This window comes from Diuraphis noxia, unplaced genomic scaffold (assembly GCF_037042655.1).
Source record: "Diuraphis noxia isolate RWA-SAM2 unplaced genomic scaffold, SU_Dnox_SAM2 contig0001, whole genome shotgun sequence".
NCBI lineage: Eukaryota > Metazoa > Arthropoda > Insecta > Hemiptera > Aphididae > Diuraphis > Diuraphis noxia.
Window position 1 is genome coordinate 58,228,391 of NW_028301711.1, and position 27,557 is coordinate 58,255,947.

Here is a 27,557-nt window from a genome sequence, read left to right on the forward strand (position 1 = left end):
GAACAATTTTAGTTCTATAGAAACATAAAGTATGCATGCACTTAAGCACTTAAAAACACTAACATAATTTATATAATCTATAATTTTTTTGTATAGCAGCTTACACAATAAATGTACTAAAATAAGAATGATGTTATGTAAGACATATAATATAATACCTAAATTAGAACAATTATTGTAAAAATACTCGATTGACCCACACCTACTGTGGTAGTCACAAAAATAAACAAATGATATAGCAACTGATTGTTGTTGATAAATGTCTTTTTTTTTTAAATAACCAACTAAAACAAAAAAAATTTAAAACATTATGTTCAAATATAAATTATAAAACTATAAATTTTACTAAGGTTTACCTTTTTTTTAAGATTCCACTAAAAAGGTATGCAAGTACTAAGAGTCCTCTGCCCTATATATAAGTGTAGGTATTATGATGAGATATACTATTTAAAACATAATTAATACTTAAGGAAGGCATTATTAAAAAATTTTAAACAATTTATCTAATAATTGTATAATAGTTATGTTTTAATGAAATTAATATGCATCAAAATCAATAATAATATAACACAAGAATTAAGTTTCTTCTGATTTCACTTTTTTTTGTTTCTTTTTTGTGGTTTGTAGGCCACTTGACTTGTTTGCTTTTTCCAGTTTGAGTCTTCTTTCTCTTCGTTTTGCATTTTTACTTTTTACTAATGATGTACTTTCAATATTTTTGTTTTTTATATTTTGACATTTACTCTCTAAATTGTTTTCAGTATTATGGATATTTGACTTTTTAACTCTTTTAACCTTTTTATCAATAATTTCATTATTTTCAACTTTTTCCTCTTTGACGATTTCAATATCTTCAACAACTTTTTCCTTTATGACATCTTCAATATCTTTAATATTTTCTTCCTCTTCAACAACTTCTTCATCTTCAATATTTTCCTCTTTTACAGCAACTTCATTGTATTCTAAATCCCGACGAATAAATACAGCAATAAAAAATCCATTAGTACAATCAACACTTGGAACAGCATTAAGACACATTTCTGAACAATCATAACCGGGAGCTCCTTTGTTTGTCCAGCCTTCCACTATTTTGGTACAATTTAAAAGCTTAAATTTTCCATTAACAGATAAAGCTTCGTCAACAACAGCTTCATTTTCTTCGTGATTTGCAGAGCATGTGGAATAAACTAATCGTTCTAAATTAGGATAGCTTTTTAATGCATGATTTAATAACTGAGCATGGACATTAGCTAATTTTTTTAATCTTGATTCAAAATTTTGATTTTGCCCTGATGAATCATTACGAACTCTATCAACAATACCTGAAAAATTATCATTTAATATTTAAAATTGAACATAAACTATAATTATTCAATAAACAAAATATTAAAAAAAAAAAAAAAAGGAATTACTACAAAAAATATTATTTACCAGAACCAGAACATGATGGATCCAACAATATGTATTTAACATCATCATAATATGGAAAAGTTAATGCATCCATGTTGAATGTTTCTGCATTTTGTACACCATATTTTTCCAACATTTTTTGCATGATGTTGAATCTATCCTTACAGCGATCAACAGCATAGAGTTTACTATAAATATTACAGATGTATTAGGCATGAGTACAACAAAATACATCATTAAATTATTGTTTCAACAAATTCCAACAAGAATTGGTTGTATTAGAACTGTTTAAAAATTATAAATGATAATTAGTTATAGTACATAGTATTGATAACAATGATAACTGATGATAATTTTCCATGCTAAATCTTTTTTGAATTGCCAACTTAAAACAAATTATGGCCATTTTTTCATGACATAAAACATGTGATGATAGTAGCTATAGAAGATAGAACAAAAATACAAATATAATATTAACCTAATATTATTTCATAGATATTTTTTTCCTCAAAATTAAATAGCAAGCCTGAGCATAAATGAGTTAAAATGTTAAAGTTAAGTTAATTTTAACTTTTTAAAATTAAATTTTCAGTAACTTAATTTTTAACTTGAAACTTATTTTCATTGATATAAACTTAATAAATAATGAGTTACTTTTAATCAAATTCAAGATAAGTTAATTTAAAAATAATTTAATAAAATATAAAATATAATTATTATTAATAATGCACATTACCTAACCATTTCCTAGAATAGGAAACTAGAAATATAGTTAACGTATTTCTTGTTCCAGTATTCTTCAAGAAAAATTAATTAGGTAAATGCATATAGATATAGCAATAACCATATGCACATATATAGGTATATATTATATTTAATATTATAATATATAGGTTATAGGTGTATTGTATAACATCAAGTTATATTACGAGTATATCATACTGCGACATATTATAATAATAAAAATAATAATACTAATAAATAATAAGTAACAAGTAATAAGTAATATGATATTAATTTATTATATTAACATAGATACAAATCACAAATGTAAAATTCTCAAGAATATATTATAAAATATTTTCGTCCTAAATTAAAACTAATTGGGTTATGCTCATATACATTTAGTATGCTTTTGATACCTGCTATACAATTATATTCATCAGTACCTAATAATTTAATTCTATATTTTTATGTATACAAAGGCTATTTGCTATTGCCTATTATCTATGTTCAATAATATTTATGATTTTTACTATTTTAAACCATATTACTGGGTATATTATACATAAATTATATAAAGATATTTAAAAAAAAAATCATAATATTAACTTAACAAGTTGGTTGAAAATGTTCATATAAGTTTTAACTTCTAACTGAGTGAGAAAAAAAATTAAGTTAGCTGTTAACTTTAAACTTTTTAAAATGCTTTCCATCAACTTAATTAAACTCAGTTAAAAATTATCATTAACTTGCCCAGGCTTTTAAAATAGCATAAAATTATTAGCAAAGAAATCCAACCACTGGTGCTATTTTTCAAAAAATAAAATAAAATTTATATATGTTACGGTAAAAGTATTAATATCAGTGAAACCTAAGATTTACCAGTAAATCCTAGATTTCACCAACTTCTGTCAGTAAAACCTAGTATTTACAAAATAGTTTGGTTAAACCCCAAATGATTTTTATAGTTCAGACTTTTACAAACGACATTTTGTAAATCATAGCATAAACAAACAGTATTGGAGAAAATCCAAAAATTTTACCAATAATTGTGTGATATTTTTCCCTTTAATTTATATTCGTATTATTATTATTTAAGTATATTAGGTACTATACATTATCTACTTATTTATATAAGTATTATTAATTAATTTATTGTTATTAAATATTATTGAAAATAGAGAAAAGTAAGTACATTTTTATCAAATTGAAAGTATTGTAACAACGCAACAAATTACATTTTACGGCGATCCACTTTGGGAATTTTCATTTAAAAAAAAAAACAAAAATAAAGATTATTAAAGACCTTGACATGAATTTAACCTATGTGATAAAAGTTGTCCCTATACTTAATACTGTGTATTACATATAATAAAATTTGGTTTATAATATGGAACAGAGTAATATATTTATAGGCCTATTGAAAAATAACTTTACGAGTTCCAGACAATAAAATTGGTATTCGTTAAGCCGTATCACAACTGTTTTTGACTAATGAACAAGGATTAATAAAGTATTACTGGGAAAAAATGTATTACAAGTTGATGTAAGTGCTGATTCAAAAATGTATAATGTAACTCACGATGTACAAATAATTTATTGTTGTAATAAAAAAAAATAGTTACCGTATTATAATTTTTCAGTAATATTTAATAACAATAAATGAATCAATAGTAATAATATAAACGCGTGTATCTAATATAGTATTTAGTAAGTACCTAGTAGTCAATGTATAAGACTTAAATTTAAATAATTAATAATAATTATACAAATATAAAGCAAAGGAGAAAATATTACACAACATTCAGGGTTTAAAAAAAATATATTTTATATCCTAGGTTTAAACGGTATTTGCACTTATATCGTAACATACTATATAATTGTATGTTATAAATTGGTATAAATGAATAAGCTCACCCTGTATTTTGCATAATAGCAGCTAAATGAGATGTCTTCATACCAGGAGCAGCACACATATCTAACACAGTACTATTTGGTTCTGGATTCAATAAGTATGCAGCCAAACAGCTTGCCTGTAAACAAAAATTTTTATTTAACAGCTAGTACATTTTAGAACATAGGACAGTATAAACAATAAAACAATTGATATGGATAATATATATGATATATCACAAACATGTGAACAGGGGATGCCATAACATCCCATATAGAGCCAACTTAAGAAAAAATCATAACATGTGTTGTCACCATCTAACAAACACATAATACACTAAATCGTATACTCAGCAGTTTCTATTTTGTGTTGTTGACATAAATATTAGAACAAATTAACCTGTTATCAATATGACAATGGCATTATATTTGTTCTCTAGTTGGTTTATTATGACATTTTAAATATTTTCAAATGAATTATGAAACATTTTACACTCATAACTCATTAACAAGTAAAAATATTCTAAAAACCCAATAAGAGCACATATCATATTCTTAGCTCTAACTTTTTCTAACTATTTCACACTAATATTTAAACTAACAACAACAAATTTGAACTACTTGATGTTATTTTTGGTAAGACAAACACAAATACAAGTGCGGTATCGTCTTAATCTTTAGTTGTCAATTATCATTATCAATAATTAAAATATGTATTATACTCTCTTCCACATGAGAACATACTGCGCAATAATAACATTGTCAATTTATTCATTCATATTACGTATTATGATTTAAAAATAAAAGGTTTACCTTATCTTGAACAATTAAAGATCCATTCTTGTACTCTTCAATTTCATAAAACTTCACTTTTGAATTGAAAACTAATAATTCTTTAATGTGAATATCTTGAACAAAGACGTTTTTTCCTTTGAACTTGTCAGATTTGATTAATTCCAAAAACTCAACATAAGATTTTGGCGATTTTAATTTAATAAATTTAAGTTTTGATAATTTTTCCAAAATTTCTTCTAACGTAGTTAATAATGTGTTAACGCGGAAAAACCTAGGTTTTAAACCTGAAAATATAATTATATTTTATACAAAATTATTAGGTACACTGCACAGACAATTAGAAACAAATATTTTCAAAAAATTATCATACACACATAGATTTTAAAAAGTGTTGATTCTAAAAACGTACACATAGCAAAATTGAGAATTCCGTAAAACTAAATTTGTTATTTATTTTAACAGTAGTCAATTGGTCCACTATAGAATTTAAATGTAAAAATATTATGAATAGTATCAATAGGCTTTTATGCACATTTTATTTACAAAAGAATAATCGGCAATTGAAAATTGTAATATTTTTAATTGTCATAATTCACTTGAAAATTAAAATATCAATAAAATCCTAAAGGATGACTAAAATGGCGCTATGTCCGGGAGTAAATCTATACTATAAAAGCCTAGTTCGGACGCCTATTTGGCAGAATTTCTAGTGGGCACCCTTAGGTTTCTGCCATGCCCGGGTGGGGGATAGCGACCTCTCTCTCCAGACACCATGACTGCCCAAAGAGAAGTGCCACCCGTGACCAAGGTTTAAACCAGCAGCGGTTCCTGTTGCGGTTGACACCTAAAAACTCCCAACCACTCTATTCCAAGTAGATCAATTGACTCTAATATTTAAGCTAATAACACAAAATTAGTTCTATAGAACCCAAATTTTATGCATATGATGAAGTCAGCATATGGAATGCTTCTGGTACTTGGGTACAAAATAAACAGCTAAATTTTTAACTCTATTAAATAACAAATATTACTAATGTAATTGATTAATGTAATGAATAACGTTTTTTTTTTTTTTTTTAATTACCTTTAGTATACGTGGAAGTACATAGTTTTTCTAAATCATTTTCTTTCATAAGTTTTGAAAATTCAGCTTTATATTTTTTTATAGCTAATATATTTTTAGCAGTGCCTTTTAATCCAAATTTTGACCACATCATTTCAGTGATAAGTACATACACTAAATCCCGGTCCATATTATTTTCTTTTTCCAATATATTACTTTTTTCTATTAACACGTCTATCACCTTTTCCCATTTATACACATTCATTAGTACTGCATTCAATGATAATTTATTCTGGAAAAAAAAAATATATTTTTATATTTGTATATTCAAAAATTTAAATTACTTAATTAAAAACAAAACTACAATAAACCAAGGACTCTACAAAGTTATATTCATAGTAACATGCACATATTGAAATGCATTTTTATTTTATACAAATTCCTAAAGAACAATAAGATAGCAGAATTGGGATATTCCCTTTACATAGCTATGATTGTGTGGAGTACGCATTACAGAATAAATACCGCACAAGCTACCAAGATATTGAGTACCAAATTGTATACAACATTATCTCTTAAACTTAACATTAGAAATAAATTTTTGGAAATTGAAATTAATACATACCTACAACATTTCAATGACTCAAATTTGTCAAATTTGTTTGAATTAATTTCATTATACTAAGAATTGTATGCCTTATTTTTTGGTTCACTATTTATATTAAATTAGTACCTAACAATGACAAACAATGCAACTGCAAAGTACCATACATTTTCTAGATATCTAGTGCTTACATTAGAGATCCAATTCAATATTAATTTGCTATTACAGTAGAACATTGATCTACGATCATGAACGATGATGAACTGCGATTAACCCTGCTCACTCTTCCGAAAATTTAAAAATAAGTATGGACTGTAGATATATATTATGTAGTTATAATCAAACATTTTATATTACATAATACCCAATATTGACAATCGTATTAATTACATTTTTGACGATAATAATATGAAGATAAGCAATATTGTTTTGGAAAAATACAGACAAGTCAAGCAATGGAAGCAGTTGATGTCCTCTTGAACTTCTGCGAACAGGAAAATGTTGACTTCCATGACGTTATTGGCTTAAGAAAAATTAAAAGTGAAGTAAAGAAAATTATTTCAAACTAAAAAAAAACAAAGACTAATAACTTCATATTTTAAGCCTTAATAACTTGTTGTATACAATATTATGGATTTATGTATAACATTATTGTGTGTATATTATGTATATTTCTAATTATAATTAAATCAAGATTTTTAAAATTTCATTATTACCTATAAAAAGTCTCATTAAACGTGATTATCATTTATCTGTGTGACCCCTTCCCCATCATTACCCCCTGATAATCGAGGTTTCACTGTATTAACTAATTTTTAAGTTCTTACTGGATATTGTGCTTGGTAAAGCTGAGTCTTATAACTGCTACCGGTTTTGACTTTTTTTAATATTTTTGCAGCAATTTTATATAGTCCAGTGGTTTTATCTTGGTTTTTGAACATATTTGGTTTTTCAGTGACCATCTATAAACACAGTTACAATACGTTTTAATTAAGATAGTAATTCGTAGGTAGTTCATAAGAACGCAAGATACTTACTTTAAATAATTTAAGTCTGTAAGCGACAGTATACGAAACAACAAGCGATCAAGTTCCTGACAATTCGCTCAAACTATTGAATTAAAACATAATCATGAAAATATATTCAAGATGAAGAAAACGATACAAAATAATAATAAAAATTAGACGCAAGACCAGCCTAACACAAACAAAAAGTAAAAAAAAAAAATGAAAATCAGTGTACTGTGCACGTGCTTTACTCGATACCTACTTTCATAATACTGTTATCTCAGTCACGACTCACGGTGTTTGGTGTTTATCATCGAGATAGATAAGGAATTCTTATCTATCTTGATGCTGTGATCAAAGACGTGTATTCTTACTATTCTTTTCTATGATAATAACCAAACAAATCCGGCGAAATGTATACACCGCTTTATTCTGTCCTACATGACTGCATGTTAAAGATATTTTTAATTAGTAGTAAAATATGTTTTATTTGTATTGATTATTTTTATATTATTATTGTTTATACCAAGTCTGATATTTTTAATAATGAATAAACATTACCCATTTATGTGGAACTGTTTAGTGAAGTTTATGAACCACTACTTAACTCTATATGGGAGGCAACTAGTGTGAACATTTTTGAGACGCAACTCGTATATAATTATGAACTACCTGGTCATCTGAGGCAACGAGTGTAAATTAACCTTTTTATTTACGATAAGGACGGTAGGCAATTCGTATATTTTGGGAGGCAACTGGTATGCGCCGTTAAAGACAGCTACTCACTAGTCGGTCACTACAGCTGTATAGCGTTGCATGCATTAACACTTAACAGTTTTACACTTAACAATTGTGTTTTGTGTAGTAATCCGACAATAATTTTACTTAAATATTATAAAATATACGAATAATGATATCATGAGCTTATCGTAATATGACTAATATGTAAAGTGTAATAAAATTACCATTTTATTACATGGGTCTTGCGGTTTAACAAAACAATAATCCGTTACACGAATTCCACCAATGGTAAAGACTAGATAAGAATTGGTTTTGCATTTCCCAAATTTACTAAGGTAAATAGTAATCGTTGAGCTTGGTCCTCAACATCGCCGTCATGTCTAATAAGTTCATTCCCAATACTTTTTACAACTGACTTTTCGGGCAGATACTTTTCGTTCTGTTTCATAACTTAAATGAAATACATTTATTACTAACAAATAGTGTTTTTGTCTCTTGTTACTTAATCCTACCTAACCACTACACCAGCGTCGTTAAAGAACTCACTTATGAAGTAACCGAGAAAGGTGTGGACTCAGATTCTCAGATAGACAAGAGTAGTTGGAATTTATGTTATATTTGTTTGTCATTAGTGCTGTTGATTAACCGTATACATCTGCTATGGACTAGCGTCCCGCATTGTATAGTTCACAGTCAACTAGGTACCAGCCGCACCAAGCTAGGGAAGGGTGCGACGAACTTTATAAATGTAGGAGAGAAAGCATTTCGTCGAAATCATTAACATTAGGGAAACACGAAATCATGTGGTCATACGACTATAAAAGATCATTGATAGGGGTACACAAGGTGTGGGGTTATACATCAATACTAAAGTTCCAAAAACCAATGTTATAATGTAATATCATAATTTATATTTTTACATAATAATAATATAAATTATCGAGGTCTGCAGCTGCACGGGATGCACATTTGGCTTTCAAGTGGGCGAGTTACATTTCCCGTCAGTCTAGACAATTATACCACATCCGTGAGAACAGCGACAAGAACGAGTAGACTATGGGGAGTAGAGGGTAGCACTATATAAGGGACCCCGAAACGGCCTGTATTCAGACGCGACTTGACCAGACTAGCCGAAGCACCTTCACGCCAGTCTGTTCTTTAATTTAATTTATTGGACTTAGAAAAATTCTTATAAATAATATTTTGAACTTAGAAAATATTTGAGTCAAACCGAATTTATTCTAGTCATTCAGAATACTTAACTTGTTAATCAAATTTAGATTTAATGTTTATAAATAAATATATATGTTTTGTCAAAATAAATAATCAAATAATCTAACTAAGAAGAATTCCACGTTGTTTAATTAACGCAAGAGGCAAACATGTTATGTTTATCAGGCGGCTTAAAACAGACCCTAATATAGAAAGTATCATAGCGATATACATGTTACCATATAATTAATATTGGATTGACCAGACATGGAATGGGGATAAGATCCTTTAGAATCAACCACTGATGTGAGTGTATCAGATGACACGTTGAAGGTAGTAATTCATCCAAACACTAACAAAGATACTGAAGCAATTCGAGGTGACATGCTGTTCGTGTCCAATCATAATATGTACTATTGGGAAATCAAAATGGAAGGTTTACCCATGGCCACCGACATTTAAAAATATTAGTATTTATGAGATATGTCATAATACCAATAACTAATATCTGTACTCACAAATAGTTGGTGTTGGCACAAAAGATTTCGACTTGAAGAGTTCTGAAAATGAATAAGTGTTCATGGAACATTTTTCATAAACACAGTTCGTATTATAAATATTATTATTATATTTAGGCACATGTACATGAAGGGAAAGCGTGTAAACTATATTATAAAACGATCTACGATGTATGTACATACTAGGTACCTAAACCTACGTATACAGCTAAAACATTATCATTAAAATAATAAATAATATTCGTTTAATATACTACAATAAATGCATCAATAAAATATTTTCGTAACACGTAATGTGCTAAATATCATTGATATCAATATTTGGTGTTCTAAGGTACAAGTTGAGATCTCTATAAATTATGACATTGAATAATAATGTATATATGCTTAAAAATATTCTTGTTTATAATTATTGAAGTAGATACCTAGTAGTTCAAAAACAAAAATTGTAATAAAAATAAAAATGAAGGATTTCTGTAGCAGATAACTAATGTAAACATCTATTCATATTTTATTCATAATATCAACTAATAATGATCGTATTTTATACACAATTTTAAGCGAAGATAAGATTTTATTCACAATCAATAATTTATCCTCTTATTTATCACATGAAATAAAATTTAAAAATAACTGAATTAGAATCTGTGTTAAATATATAATCCACAATATAGCTGTTTTAAACCTTTTTTTATTAATTTTCAGCTTACAAACGTCTTTTCTAAAAAAAATAAAGTCTGTTGCCTACAATAACCAAAAACAAATGTTTTGCCGTTGACCCATAACAGACACATTTTAAACATATGATAATATCTACTTTAAATTATTTGTATTATTCTGCACACAATGTGTGGCCTAGAATTACAGTTGTAATTAAATTTATTATTTTTCATATCTATGCATTTAATACTATTAACTAAAGACACTGGTTTTATGTCAAAAAATATTTGATATTATGACAAAAGTTAGTAAGAAAGTATTTTCAACATTACTCCACAGAATAAACTAAAAATTTGATAACTCAATATTTATCTTAAGGGAGTATATTAACTAGGACTGCCAATGAATTCATGAAATGTATCATCTTATTTCATATAAAATCAAATTAATGTAGAAAAATAAAATTACAACAAGCCATTCAGTGATAAAAAAAAAAAAACAATTATTTATTTAAAAAAGTGAAATATTACATAATAAAAACAAAAAATAACTAAACAACATAATCTTAAGTAAAAAGTAAAAATAAAAATATCTCAATGTGCAATATTAATATAGATAATTAACAAAATTGCATTAAAGTCAGTTAATACTGAAGCACAACAAACAAGTATTAAAGTTCGTCGTGTAATTTAGGACTATAACCGTGTTTAATTTTTTTTACATGTGTAGCGGCTTCATCTACTATAGCTAAGAATTCATCTTTATCAAATGAATAATTGGTAAACTTAGCATGTGCACCTTGATCTGGATGTTGGCCCTATAACACAAAAATATTCTATTTAATTTTCGTATTATTTATTATTATTTAAGTCAAGATTTATATGTCTTCTTATATTATATTTATATTTTGGAATGTTGAATTTAATAAGAGTTGAAGAATGTCAATGATTTGTTCAGTAGATGTTTGAACATATTTTGTAGAAGATAATTTTTTCTTTGTATGCATACAATTTTTTATATTTGTCTGAAATAAATATTTTATAACAAATAATAAAAAAAAAATGAAGGAAAGTAGTTTTAACCTAACCGTTCAGCTGAACAGTAGGTAAAGATGAATGTATTTTTTCATTGAATAATATTAGGTCCTACTTAAGCATAATGAACACAAAAATGAACAAAACATCTTGAATTTAATCACACTGAATGAAATTCAAAGATGCTGATTAAAATAGAAATTGTTTGTACTTGTCGTATTTAGTAAGTCAATAAAATGTATGCATTGAACTTCAAATTTAATGAAGAACCAATGTTTTTGATTTTACAAATCATTATTTTTTTGAAAATTTGATATTGTTTACCTTATCTTGCCCAGTAAACTTATTTATATCTCGCCATGTTATGTACTTAACACCTCTCAAGCGAGCCAAATCTTTGTAACAATGTTCATCCTCACAATTATATCTGTTAGAAAAAATTTATAATAATTAGGTAATAATTTATAGTGTTATACTAATGAATATCAACTCTAATATAAACTTTATTAACGATAAATATAAATTTCTACTAGAAAAATCCATACTAACAGTTCAAATAACACTGCCCATTCGGGTAAAAATAAAAGATGTGTTAACCCAGCGCCGTGCATTCCAATAAATATATCTGTGTTATGTGTTATATGTACTTGCTCTTTAAAGGTTAAGAAGTTGCTACTATAAACAACCTGAAAACAATTTTAATTAGTTCATAAACTTAGTAGTACATTTGTTTAATCAAAAATACCTTTTTTACTTCATACTGAGAATGATTTTTTAAAGCAGTTATTAATTCATTCTCGTTCAATACATTTCTATATTTTGTATTTCTAGATAAAAATGTTATCCTTATTTTTTCATTGCTATTTGGTTTTTGAGTAATGTTCAAACGATGCAATACATGTTGTGTAAATGCTCTGAACAATCCACTTTTTTCACATCCATCAATCTGAAGCAAAAAAAGTTGTCTTTACACCTAATATCATTGATTAAAATGACTATAGATTGAATTATGATATATATTTATGTATATTGATATATATGAATGGAAATATTATTATGACATATAAGTAAGTAATTTCATCAAAGAATCACAAGTGGAATATAAGCGAGTATAAGTATTTTAAGATGACAAAAATTTACAATTTTAAAATACTTATCTCGCTTTAAAATTAAAATATAGTTAAAAGTCCACGAGGTTGTCTAAATAATACCTATACGAGATTAATTTTTAAACTAACGGAGGTAAACGCAATCTGCTGAGCACAAAATTTGCAATGTTACGGTCTTGTAAAAAGGAAACAACATATATGGGTATCACGTCTTCTTAATAGGACGTAACACTGATATTTGTTGTTTCTGTCTTACAAGTGTGTAACGTGACAAATTTTCGTTCAACAGATCACGAGTAGCTTTGCTAGTTTAAAAATTAAAGTGAATTGATCTCTCATGAAATTAAACAGTAAGAACATTATCTGTGTATGTATGTGAATTTTTTACAATATTCAGTTTTTAAGTGTGTTATAAAAGTTTTTTAATTTACACTATATTATACATGCAAAACTTGTAAAAAAATTGAACTATTGTAAAAAACCAATATGCAATCTTAGATAATATTCTTATCATTATGTTCTCATAATCGGTCAATTCACTCTTGATTTTTAAACTAATGTAGCTACTAGCTACACATGATCTGCTGAGCGTAAATTTGTTAAGCTACGCTAGCATTTGCTAGAAAGACAGAGACAACAAATACCAGTGTTACATCTTCTTAATACTAATACGTATAGATTTATAAATATATGTAATTATTTGGTTTATTCATTAACTTAAATATCATAATATTTTCACTACTGATTATAAACATTTTAAAATAAAATAATTTATAGTTACCAAAGGAGTATTGTAATACAGTCCAAATATCATTCTTGGTAGTAAAGGTAAGACAATATCATTAAAACAAACAACTTTTCCTCTGAAAGTATTTAAATTCCATATTGGATGCTTAGTAAATGCTTGGAAGGTATCACTAAATGCAGATTCATAGGCAAATGACTCCCATACTAATATGTGTAAGTCTTTTGAAAACATATTAGCTCCTGAGCTATTCACATGCTGAGACGCATATAAATTCAAAAAATCACAAAAATGATGGTACATATTCACAGCTAATAAAATAAAGATTAAAAACACTATTAAACACACTATACTAATAAAGTAAAATTATAAATAACAAATATTAAAATTAAAATTATTTACTTGCATCTATTTTCATGATAACAGTAGGTTTAGTTATAATTATATCACATTTTCCAGGATAATCATCGATTTGAGTAAAAAATCTTAATTCCGGACTCCAAGACTGTAATGGACTCAGATGATCACACTGAGCATCCAATTTTTCTTTATGAAACCTGTATGTGAATTACCTATGATGTTAATAATTATTTACTCGTATATTTGTGTTAAGAGGACGTTACACCCGCGTGTGTTGTCTCCGTCATACAAGTGCGTAACATTGCAAAAACTGTTTCGCGCAGGAAAGAACCGAGAAAACTAGTTATTACTGAGAAACAAAATTTTCACCACATAAAAGGGAGAATTCTGTCTGTGCAATATCGTTTTTATTTTTTCGATGTTACACAGTTATAAGATGGAGACAACACATGCGGGTGTAACGTCATCTTAAAAAAAAAAAATATTTTCAAATGTGTAAACAATTCTGTAAAACAAAATTTGTATTTAATTCATTGTTTAATACTCATGTTCAAGTTTGATTAACCCTATTTTAATCTCCATTACAGATTTTTAATACAGTTATATAAAATACAGGACTAAAACTATATTCAATCATATTTCTCACATTTTTAGCTTTTTAAAATTAGTACCTATTTACAAATTACTAATTAGTAATTACTTATTCAAACTATCAATCAATCTTTTTTTGGGAGGCATAACTGCATAGAAATAGAGTTATTATAACAAAAAAAAAAACAAAAAAACACTAAATATCAATATACATTTTTAATACCATACACACACGTGCAATGAAAACAAATAATAACAAATTCAGGAATAATAATTTCTTTTACACTAATATTATTATTATTGAAACTTGAAACTAAAAGTAACCATCTATAACAAAAATTACCATTGTAAATCTCAAAATGTCTGTTTGAGCACCTCCTGGGGTTGGACCTATCACTTTTTAAGAGGAAATGATACTCACATGTGTCTTCTCTATTTTACAAATGCGTAACATGGCAAATTTTACGTTCAGCAGAATACGTTTAGCTTAGTTAATCAAAAATGTAGATTGAATTGACCTCTAATAAAATTTAAAGGTAAGATTATTATCTAGACAACCTCATAAGCTTTTTATCATGTAAAACTATTTACAATTTTAAAATCCTAATAACTCGTTTCAAAATTAAAATATAATAAAAGCCTATGAGGTTGTCTAGGTAATTATTTTACCTTTTAATTTTATTAGAGGTCAATTCACACTAAATTTTAGACTAATAGAGCAACATGTGTTCTGCTGAGCATAACATTTCTTATGCTACGCACTTGCAAGAAGGAGACAACACATGCGGGTAGCATGTCCTATTAATTTAGCCTATCTTCTGTCCATAAGTCTAATATATCTCTGTACTCAATTTTGTTGCAATTGGTTCAACCGTTTAGGAATACATAAAGTACAAACAAACAAACAGAAATCTATTTTTATATAGATATATGTAGGAAGGTAATTAACGGATCAAATATTATTATATTATTTAAAGCTGACCTGGGTAACTATTAAAACATAATATTATACATTAAAACCTTCCCAGAGACGTAACCAATTCTAGACTAACTAAAATAACTTTAAAAGTAATAAGTACTAAAAAGAAAAAAAAATGTGAAAAAGTGCATAAAGTTTGGACCATCAAGAAACTGGTTCAAACTCGAGACACTTAGTACATTAGCCTACTGAAGTGTCACCGCATCATAGAATTTTCAATATTCGGTAATAACTTTATGGTTTTTTAAATAGCAAATTCATAAATTTCTTATAAATTCTTAAGTTCCAACTTAACCTGTGGACTTACTAAAAATGTTATATTTATGGTCTATAGATTTTGTCGATAAATGGGCAATACAAAAAAAAAATAATTTTTAAATTTAAACCAGTAGTTTCTGAGATTAGTGCGTTTAAAATATTTTAGCCCTTCAGCTTTATAGTATTAGTATCAATTAACAAAATATTTTTTTTAACTATTTTTTTTCTTTTAACTAATTGTTTAATTACAATTATGCTTACTTGCATTTTCCACCAATTTGGCCGTTACTTAGTACATCCATTTGATATCGAATTGGGTAGTTTTTATACAATACATTTTCAAAATTTATCATGATATTATGTCCACGGCAAAACTTCAAATGGTTTGTGCATTCCAATGATGAATCATCCTAAGATATAAAGTCAAAATATTAATATTTAAATAATTACATCAACATATTATTATTAATGTTATTAACTACAATTTATTTTTATTTTTAAAATACAAATCCTGTGTTTCTACATTTTGAAACCTGACCAATATTTCAATAAGTAAGATTGCAATGTATAAAATTAATTGCTCGAGGCTCTAGTATATTTAAAAAATATTTTATTTAATTTTATAAAAAAAATTTGAAACCTTACTGTTTTTACACTATTATGCAGTATTTTTTAATACATAACTACATAAGTGATTTTCATTCATTCCAAAAACCACTGATTTAAAAAATTTTTTTTTCTCCATATTATAAATACAAAATTGATAACTCTGCAAAATGACTATTTTCAAATTTATAAAAACCAAAAAAGTTTATTGTTTTTTTGAAATTTATTTACTTCATGGTAAAGGGAGATTATTTGTATAACGAATTTAAAAAAATGTCCCTAGAATATAAGTATGTATTATATTATATTGAATTATAGCTTCTAACTTTAAAATTAACTAACATACGGTATAGGTATGGGTCCTCAACCTTTTAAGGTCCACGCCCCCTTTCAAACTATTTTATGAATTCACGCCTTCCCCCCTCACTACTATAAGATTGATGTATGAATACATATACATATACAGTATATAGGTATCTATATTATTATATTTATTTTAATTTTGTATCTATTTAATCATCAAACGATTAAAACAATATATATTTTTTACCGAAACATTAAATTTGTTAAATTGTTAAATTATATTTTATAATAAAGACTGTACTATAGTGAAACATAAATAAATTCTATCTAATAATTTTTTTTGAATTTTTTTTTTTGCAAAGGTAACCATTGTAAATCATTGTGCCAAGCCCCCCAGCATTAGCCAAACTCACAATGCCACAATGGTAGCAGTAATTGGAGTTAGTTATAACTAAAAACACAATACACATAAGGTATAAAACTGCGTTAAAAATGTAAGTTAATAACTCCAGTGTAATAAAAAATATACTTTATTTATTGGCTCACACAAGTGTGTGATTTCTTCTCGTTGTTGTTTTACGTATCCAAAATCTCCTTGATCGTAAAACGTGTCAATTTGATCTCGCTTGGTCGGTGCCCAGCTAGTTTTGGGACCTGGACAAATTGGATCCAAATAGCGATTCTCAATATCACAGTCACTTTCGTAGCCCCAACAGCGCTACAAATTGAATATTATGTATATGCAACTATACAATCAAATGTTTGATTGTTTTTAAATTTTAATCAACTTCACATACCGTTTTGTTGTTAAAAGTTTTTGAATTCAATATATATGGTAAGTGTTCTGGATGGACGTTCAAATCCATCGGTACCGTGCTTGGCCGAACGACGTAGTTCAACAGTATGAAGCACGATATGGCTATGATCTTGAGGTACAACATGACGACTGCGCATTAAACAGCATCGGCGATACCTAAACTATACATTCGGTGTCATCATCGTCGTGGCAGAGTCGTGTGTAATAAAAATATTAGTCACGACAGGGTAGGCGGTAGTCCATTGCCAAGTCGTTGGCGGACAACGCCGATTCGGAAATCAGTTATTACAAATAATACATTAGAATCACGGCCGACTGACAGGCGGCATTGCAATGTTTACTAGTTCAAACATACAAACCGTTTGGTCGGAGCAGGGATTCTCAAAATGAAACTGTTATCTATGACGGTAGTGTAAAACCCATAGATAATACGTATTATCTAAGGTAGAACCTACTACTATAGTACGGTAGATACTGCACGACTGTCTGCACTACTTCAGTATAGTACGATTGCGTTACAACAGTCAACATTCAACAGGTTACCTAATGGCTACGGCTACCATGTAGTGTATATTTATAATTATATTATATTATATTATATTTTATAATTCGCAATTGATATTATTAACTTTGGGGCATTACCTATCATTTCAAAACAAAAATGATACAATTGTTGAACATTCATATAATTTTATTTATGTCGCAAGCGAATTTAACTTTAGAAACGCTTTAAAATTATGTACGATTCAAAACCACAGGAACCTACATTAATAAAATGTGTTAATATAGGTAGATACTAATGATTTTGATTTATATGCTTTCTTATTTTTTTAATAAACATTAACGATTTATCTATTTATTTTTATCTCTTTCACCCGTATGCAGTTATTTAAGTGTTACTTAAAATTAATTTAAGTGTCACCTAAGCACAGTCCCTTAAAATTGCGTAACACAGTCATACTTATGGGATAGCTACAAAAATAATGATAGAATCAATTTGTTAAAATTGTTCACAAAATCACATCTTACAGTTAAAAAAAGGTCAATCGATACTTTTTTTTACAATTTTTAATTCCAATAGCTTAGTTGATATGGATGAAATATTCGAACTTAACGATTTTGTACATTTTGCCGATGAAGAACACCTAGAGGCTAGAAGGAACCTACATCAAAGGTCAAGAAAACCCAATTGAATTCTAGTTATCTCTCCAATTTTATGTACCTTGCTATTATAGAAACTATTTATACTTCCGTAAATATTGTTCATTATAATAATTATATGTTAAAATCAACATAAATACCTTTTTCAATGTATTTTTAACACATATATTTTAGATTCTGAACGAAGTGATGAATGTATTGATTTTACAATGATGTGTGTTTATTTTTTTTTTTTTTTTTGTGTCTTTGTAGAGCATAACTACTCGAAATAATGCTTTGATTTCAAACTTTGGGGGTGGTTTCCGATGTAAAAGTGAAGATCCTTGGTGCATTATAGAGGTCAAAAGTAAACATTTTTCAAAAAAAAAAAATGACAGAAAAACGGGAATTTTTACGCAAAACCAGTTTTCGACCAAATCGATATTTTTATATGATTGTAATTAAAAAACCAATCACTGTAAATACTTGAAATTTTCAATTAAATGTTAATGTTAGTGATATCTATATACAGTTTAATTTTCAAAAATTTTCTTCTTTTTTGAGTTATTTATAGACCACTGAAATTTTCGATTTTTTTGAGAATTTTTTGTTTGAAGTGTCGGTAAAAAAATGTTGGACAACCAAAAAAACATGAAAATTTAATACAAGGTTTCTTATGAGTTGTTCTAATTGTAGCTAAAAAAAATTAAAAATCGTTAGTCACAATTTTTTTTTATAAGAGTTTAGAGTTCAAATTTTTACGAAATCTGTCGAAAACGCGAATATTTGCAAGTAATTTTGAAGTTGAAAAATCATAAAAATTTTTATGTTTATAACTAAGAATTAAAAATACAACACTAAGTTTTCCTTCAAATAGCTCTAGATAAAACTCGAAGCTTCATTATAGGAAAAATTTTAAGTACGTTTGAATTTTAAATTTTTTCGAAATAGCGTAACGATAACGATTTATCCTCAAACGAATTTAAATATTTGTTATTATTCAAAAAGTATAAATCGTAGACACATGAAAATTTTACCAGTTATTTAAATTGGCATTTTCTTTACATGATTTAATTTCCATAATATTTTGACTATTTTTGAGATATTTATAGACAACTGAAATTTTCAATTTTTCTGAATAATTTTTTTGAAGGGTTGATACAATTTTTTTGGCCCTATCAAAATACATGAAAATTGAATACAAAGTTCCTCATTAGTTATTCTTATAGTGAATAAAAAATTATAAGAATACATATGCACAATTTTTTTTTTATTAGCATTTGAAGTTCAAATATTGACAAAAATTCGTCAAAAACATGAATATTTTTTTTTGTGTTTGTCATTACGTTATGGGGTAGTAAAAATGCTTCGACTTTTTAAGTTTTAACTTCAGTACCTTGTTAAATCAGAAAGTGAATCTAGTTGATTCTTTAGGGGATCAAAAGTAAAAAATTCTTAATATTTTTCTAAATAATCGGGATAAACAAACTAAAAATTAACGGAAAAACAGGAAATTTTACGTACAATCAGTTTTCGACAAAATCGATTTTGATTTTTTATGTAACTTTAAAACGAATGACCATTGATACATGAAATTTTGGCCGAATGTTTATATAAGTACCTATGTTCTATCCGCCATGAAATTTTTAAAAGAATTTGACTTAAGTTGAACTATTCATAGGTATATGCAATTTTCAATCATTATTAGTTTTTTTTTAAATTAAAATCGATAAAAATGTATTATTTGGTAGAAAATCTTGAAAATTGAATACAAGGCTCTTAACATATTATTACAATAGCAGTTGAAAAATAAAAGAAATTCATAGTTACAATTTTTTTTTTTATAAGCATTCAAAGTTTGAATTTTGACAAAATACGTAAAAATCACTAAATTTCACAAATTATTTTAAGCTAGAAATTAATAAAAAATTTGCTTTTTTAAACTAAGATTTAAAAATTTAATATAAGATTCCTTACAAGTTTTTCAATCTTTATCACAAAAAAAATTTCCACCGGAAATCCAAATTAAATTTTTATAAGCATTTGAATTTCAAATATTGACAAAAATTCGTCAAAACCATGAATATTTGCGAATTATTTTGTAGTTCAAAATTCAGAATATTGTTTGTATTTTTATCTAAGGTTATAAAATGCAACACTAAATTTTCCATAAGTTTTGCTTCAAATAGCTATACAGAAAATTTGAAGCGTCATTATAGGAAAAATGTTTTGAGCGTTTGAGTTTTAAATTTTTATGAAATCGCGTAATGATAACGATTTATCCTCAAACCAGGTATTCGTATATCTATGATAATATAAGGTATTATGAATTATGATAACTACATGATAACTACACTAATTGATTAACCATGCCTTATGCAAAATGCGTCTTAATTGAAAAATCAAATATTTGTTTCAAAATAGAATATATGACAATATTTAAATATAATATACCCTAGACTGACTAACTATACTATACATTACAATAATAACCACGGTTGGCCAATCCTGCCTATTCTTCAACTTCTATAACAACACTGCGATTTTACGCATCTTCAAACTTTCAAATAGGCACCAATTACAAGTCCCATTCAATTGCTTGTAAAATAAGTTCAGTTAATTTTAATTTTAGATTATAAACCTGTTTATACTTTTTGAAATAACAAATAATGTAAAACATCATGTACATTTTCCTAAAAATGGAGACGACTGACGAGTGGACAATTATAAGAGAGAAATTTTACTAAATGTAGGTACAAGATGCCTGGAATTGGTGGATGCATAGATTGTACTCGCATAAAAATACAAAATCCTGGAGGTCCGGATTCAAGTGTTCAGAAACAGAAAAGATTATTTTTCTTTAAATGTTCAGGTATGCATTAATTAGTAATCAGTTATCGAAAAATTTATAAGTTTTATACCACAATTAGTATATTACTAGAACTACTTATAACTTCGTCAAATTATAAAAGGAACATATTATAAGTGTAGCTAGACTTTTACAACAGTTGTACCGGAAATGTTCCAAAATAATTATAAAATTAATTTTAGAATAGAGAAGTGTTAAGAACATCTAGAATAACTGCACATTATAGTCTATTGACTTGCAAAGCCTGTCAAGTAAGAGATACAGGTGTTTCTACAGAATACACTGCTGCAGCTTTAACCATGTATATTGTACACCCTTAGTCATGGGTGAGTACCAGACAGCAGTTGTTACCCACATATTATTATATTGAGCAAAGTAGCTCGCTAAGCATACTCAGATCTCATCTCGATTTTTTTACTAAAACCTAATGAATTTATTAATTAGATTCTGATTTTTGAAACTTATAGCCGGTCATATTTAAAAATACAAGATTTTCTGTGCCGTGTCCTATGGTAATACCTGCAACTTTTTTTTTTTTCAAATGAGAATCACCTTTTTACTTGTCAATTTTAAATCAGGTAACTTTTTTGAAAATGTCTGATGTACCAATCTGAATTAAAATTCGAATGAGTAGTTTTTGAGTTATTTGACTTTGTGTAGGTACCTATTATTATGCTATATATTTTTTTTTTATTATTAGCTATGATAATGGGTGTTAAAGATATAATGGGATATATTATTTGAAAACTTGAGTAAGTACCTAATTAATATTAATCTATTCAGTGTTGGTGAGTTGCGGCCGAATCCTAAAATAACGTATGAGTTGTGGCCCGGGTTAATGAGAGGTATGTAATACGAATTGCAGCCATACAATAATGTATCATAATTATGTCTATTGTCTATAATACATAGTATTTTAATATTACAATATTACATATTATCTAGTATAAATTGTTATATTAATATTTGTCACAAAAAGAAAAAATAAAAGTATTGGTTTATTACCAATAATACTGTATAATAATTTCATTGACTATTGTTTTGGAAAAAATTCAAGAGGACACACGCACACAATATATTTGTTATCTCCATCTTATAAGTGCGTAACATAGCAAATGTATGCTTAGCAGATCACGTTTAATTCCGTTAGTTTAAAAATTAGAGTAAATTAACCTATTATGAAATTTGAAAATAATCAATGATAGATCATACAAGATACAAATGCACTAAATATATCTAATATATACATATAAGTCCACACGTACCTACATCATCATTACTTATTGTCCATTTCCCGCATAATCAAAATAATAATATGCAATAATAAATTACTGCAGTGTCGGTAAAAGGGTTATTGTTGCATATATTATTGTAGGTAGTATATATTATATATATATGGTAAGGTATAATAATATATACAATATAATATGTAGCAATATTCAAGAGAGACGTTGTTTGTTTCTCGAGTGACACATATTGCTTGACAATACCCTACCAATTAAATGGGTTCATATCAACCACTGTATTGTCGCTACACAATTAACTTAATCAAACAGGACAGTCAACGGTCATATGCACATATTAAATTCTGAGTTGTTACTGTAGTTAAATAACTTTATAACAGTTTTGTTTAAGTATGCACGTTGTAAAATTACGTTTCAAGCTGCTTGAGTAGAAAATATTATAATTAATGATAGGTATCTATAATATAACATACATTTTATATAGTACGTGATACATTATTAGTTATTAGTGTTATTACTATATTATGTTTGGGATAATAATATTTTACAATGAAGTTTTTCTTTTTAAAAAAATGCTTGCATTATATATCCAATAGCATTTCGGTGGTGCGAGAAAATATATTTTAAAAATAACAAGGATAGTAAAAAAAAATTCTAAGTATATAATAATACTTAATAGTGTGATTAATCGCGTAAAAGTTATTACCAGATCGCATATAGATGTAATAATTTATACTATATAATTATAACTGAGTATAAAACCAATCACATCGCACCCAAATCATTTTCCACTTAACTACATTTCATAAATTACAATATAATTTATTCCCATCACATATAATTTTTCATATCGTATTAAGCAAAAAAAAATATAGTTTTTAGTGAAAAATACGTTGTGGACTATTAGCAATATGGTGGCTACTTTAGTCGTGACATTCTAGATTTTCCAAAAAAATAAGTATAATTAGAGTTTTTTTCAGAAATCGACGATGAATTTAACTGTGTGGTTGCTTGTTGTTTTTAAAATTTTTATTCATCGGTTAATATAACAAAAGTGTAACAGAAATTCTTGAAGCATAATAAAATAAAAATATTTACTAGTTAAACATATAAAAAAATTATATAAATGCTATAAACAATTAATAATTTAAAAATAGGTATTTATGACATTTCTAAATAGATTATTTTGAAAGAACTTATAGTGTGTAACGCGCGTCGCCCATGCATGCAGCCACGCGAAATATTGGTCCCACAACTGTCGACTGCGACGTCGTTCTACGGCATGCTACTAAATTAATTCATATTTATGTAAATTTATTGTTATTAGACAAACAGTCAGTATAACTTAGGTGTTTTACGCTAAAGATTATTTGCATAGTTAAATAGTTTGTTGTTCATCACAAGAGTAGATATTATAGTTATAGATTATATAATACCTATATGGCTATATATAATCCTTATACGATCCGCTTTATTATAGGTATTCTTGTTAAAAATAAAACCATGAAATCTAAATAATATTATCACTATCCATAATATGTTATAATTTATATCTAAATTTCGTATTTAACGTTAAATAATATGTAATTATATCTTTAATACTAGCCAGTAAATACGATTTTTATATAAATATATTCTATTAACTAAGCAGTAAAAATTTACAAATAATTATTGTATAGCAATAAGTATTGTATTATAATTGAAAATAGTGATCTGCAGTGATCACTTTAGATAATGTCTTAAAAAAAATTAAAGTTCCAAAAGGCGTTAAGATAATAAATTGGAACAAGTTATCAAGAAAAACGAGGGGCTTAAAACAGTTAAAACACTGTCAAAAGTTTCAAAAATCATGTCAGGAGAAGAAACAATAACAAGTGGCTAACCAAAAAGTTTTCAAATTAATGATTTCATACATTTCAAGGGTATGCACCAATCTCTTCTGTTGATGTAGAACGGAACTTTTATCTTTATCAAAACATTTTAGCTGATATTCGCCTTTCATTTGTATTTGAAAACCTGTCAAAGTCTCTATAGTTTTAAACTGTAAGTTTTTAAAGTAAATATAATGTAATACATAATATTAATTAATAATTAAATAGGTATCACTATAATGAATATTTTTTCCCATATTTTAATTATTATTTTTACCAAAAATGGAAAAAAACTTAAATTTAAAAAAAAAATCATAATTAGCCTTAGACGCAAATCGCAGAAGGGCTAATGGGGCTTAGCCCCCCACCCAAGTTATAATTAGCCCCTCCCCAATTTATAAGTGTCTAAAAACTCAATGTATAAATAGTCAGGGCTTAAGCCATCCCTCCATAAAATTGAACCAATTAGTGCCTATGTATTTAGCGCATATTTGCATGCGTATTTTGATAGTTTTTATTAGCGCATGAACTTCCAGGCCTTAGTGATCGCATAGTGAAACGAATATACGAAACATCATCAACTCACTGATCGAAATTTCCCATAAATAATTATTAACTTGAATTATCATGGTTATAGTTATAAATAATAATAAAACCAACCACTGATTAGTGATTACTATATAAGAATACCAAACAGACAATATTAATATTACTGATCATCTGCATGACACTATATTATAAATTTATAATTTATAAATTATATATATAGAATTATATAATACATTTATAATAGTATATATTTTATAGTATATTATAATATATATTTTAATAAATTATAAAACTTTCAGTAAGTCAATAATTTTAATTGTGGCGGTCACTTCAGAATCATTAAAAAGCGTAGTTAGTGCTCAACCCCACTTATTCCTAAACCTTATTAAGTTATAATCATCTTCGGCATCAAAATGTAATTACAAATTCCACACATTATCTATAATGTAATATTTTTGACCTAGTTTAGTATACATTCGAAATTACCTTCGGCCATCCAAAACTATAATTAGTAAACATCTAATAGCTTGTAATATTAGAATTAACCGGATTCCAATAAAAAAAACTCTAAATTTTATTCTAAGTAGGTAGTTTGATATAGGTTTCCAGCTATTATATACTAATTACTAAGTATTCTATACTAAATTACTAAGTCGTGAAACACATACTACAGCTCGACGTTTGTTGACTTTTCACTTTTCGTATATAATAAATAAAAAATAATTAATGATTAAAAATATATTATTATACATACTTCCATAAAATGTTAGCTGACAAATACGTATACATTTGTAGGTACTTACATAAATTATCAAAATTATCTGAGTATATGTTGGAAAAATAAAAATAATTGTGAAATATATATTTATGACGTAATGAGTAAAATTAAGTATGGTTCATTTTAATAGAAATCATTTGAAACAAAATGATCCACTTGCCTAAATTAATTTAACAAGTCACAGTAAAAATATGTATTTATACATTATAAAACCCAAGTCTCATGGTCATACATAATAATAATAATAAAACATTTAAATATTGCGATTTATAACTTCTTCAAATAAATATATGGATATTTTTCATACATTTTTAAAGTGCCTACCTACATGTTAAATTTAGGCAAATTAACAGATGGGGATAACCGATAACGACTTATTTGGGCAGCGAGACGACGATTAAACTTTACAGGATGATTCACCTATTCACCAAGTTCCTAATTACCTAAGTATGCATCCTTTTCTTCTTCATTATTACACAGTAATTTAAAATCATAACCCCCCCCCCTCTACCTAAAATCATTAACGGATATTTTTTTGAAAATTTTCCGTATTAAAAAACAAAAATAAAAATTCGAAATCGGTTCATGAAAATGGGTTTGAAAGATGTGGAACTATGCTATGAGCTTATGACTATATAGTCATAGTGATTTGAAAAGTAATTAATAAAATACTATTATAGATCCAATATTACATATATTGTATTATATATTTTTGTAAAACCATTTTAAAAGTAATAACTGAAAAATTACGATTCGGTCAAATTTTTAATAAGACATAACAAAATGTTGAAAACAAACAATTATCCACTAAATAATTTAGGTGCAGCAGAAAGAGAGGGAGCTGTTATTTGAAAAATGGAATAACCTAATAATAGTCTGTAATATAGATAGTACTCCTTAAGAATTACAAAAAAATCTCGAGTAATTAAAAAAATGTTCTTTAAGTATAGATAAAAGTTCCATGAATCAGAATTTGAATAAATTTATTATTGAAGGAAAAAATGGCGGATAAAAATGCTTACTGAATTACTATAAATAATAAGTGGTTAACAAACAAGCCAAGTTAATACTAAATTATTTTAGTTGTTTTCTATTTGTTTGAATAATTTCGGCTAACGCCCTTGTACGTATTTACTGTGTATTGTGTGTAGGTATAACGTAGGCAGTGAGGCACATATTATAATATACTGATAGGTCTATTGTTAATATTTTCCTATTCACTTTAAAATGTGAAAACATTATATACAATAAACTATTATAATATTTATAATATAATATTTACATAAGAAAATAAAAAGGTGTACCTACATTAAAGATTAAACTAATATTGACCGACAATTTGAAGGTTATTTATGATCTATTTTTTATTAAAACCATAAAACAAGTAAATTAACGATTCACATATTATGACCGTATTATGCTTTACTACCAAATTAAATACATATAATATAGGTCAGTACTTGGGATATTGGAAACAGTGTACAGAACATTATTTGATTTTTGACATTTATTGATGACCATATTACATTAAGTCGTATAAGTATAGCTAATTTGTACATTGTACATAATATAAACTCCACAAAGTACAGTATACGGTTATTATATTTTCGTCGCCAAACAAAACTTTAAGCGTTTCGAAAAATTATCGATAGGATGATACCAATTGATATATAGTTAA

The 27,557-nt window shown here is 26.8% G+C and overlaps 2 protein-coding genes across 2 annotated transcripts; both read right to left on the reverse strand.

The window, feature by feature from the left end:
- Positions 1–498: 498 nt before the first annotated feature.
- On the reverse strand, positions 499–7,776 carry Nsun5 (Nop2/Sun-like domain containing protein 5). The gene is made up of 7 exons (XM_015515527.2): positions 7,526–7,776; positions 7,316–7,450; positions 5,906–6,176; positions 4,840–5,105; positions 4,051–4,166; positions 1,432–1,598; positions 499–1,322 (listed from the first exon to the last, which is right to left on the reverse strand). Exons 2-7 carry the CDS (start codon positions 7,448–7,450, stop codon positions 577–579), a joined length of 1,701 nt encoding a protein of 566 aa, XP_015371013.1. The 5' UTR covers positions 7,526–7,776; the 3' UTR covers positions 499–576.
- A 3,327-nt stretch (positions 7,777–11,103) lies between these two features.
- Eogt (EGF-domain O-GlcNAc transferase) lies at positions 11,104–17,761 on the reverse strand. Its single transcript, XM_015515528.2, has 9 exons — positions 17,409–17,761; positions 17,141–17,329; positions 15,964–16,112; positions 13,917–14,071; positions 13,551–13,825; positions 12,406–12,606; positions 12,210–12,346; positions 11,985–12,087; positions 11,104–11,443 (listed from the first exon to the last, which is right to left on the reverse strand). Exons 1-9 carry the CDS (start codon positions 17,550–17,552, stop codon positions 11,297–11,299), a joined length of 1,500 nt encoding a protein of 499 aa, XP_015371014.1. The 5' UTR covers positions 17,553–17,761; the 3' UTR covers positions 11,104–11,296.
- Positions 17,762–27,557: the final 9,796 nt, after the last annotated feature.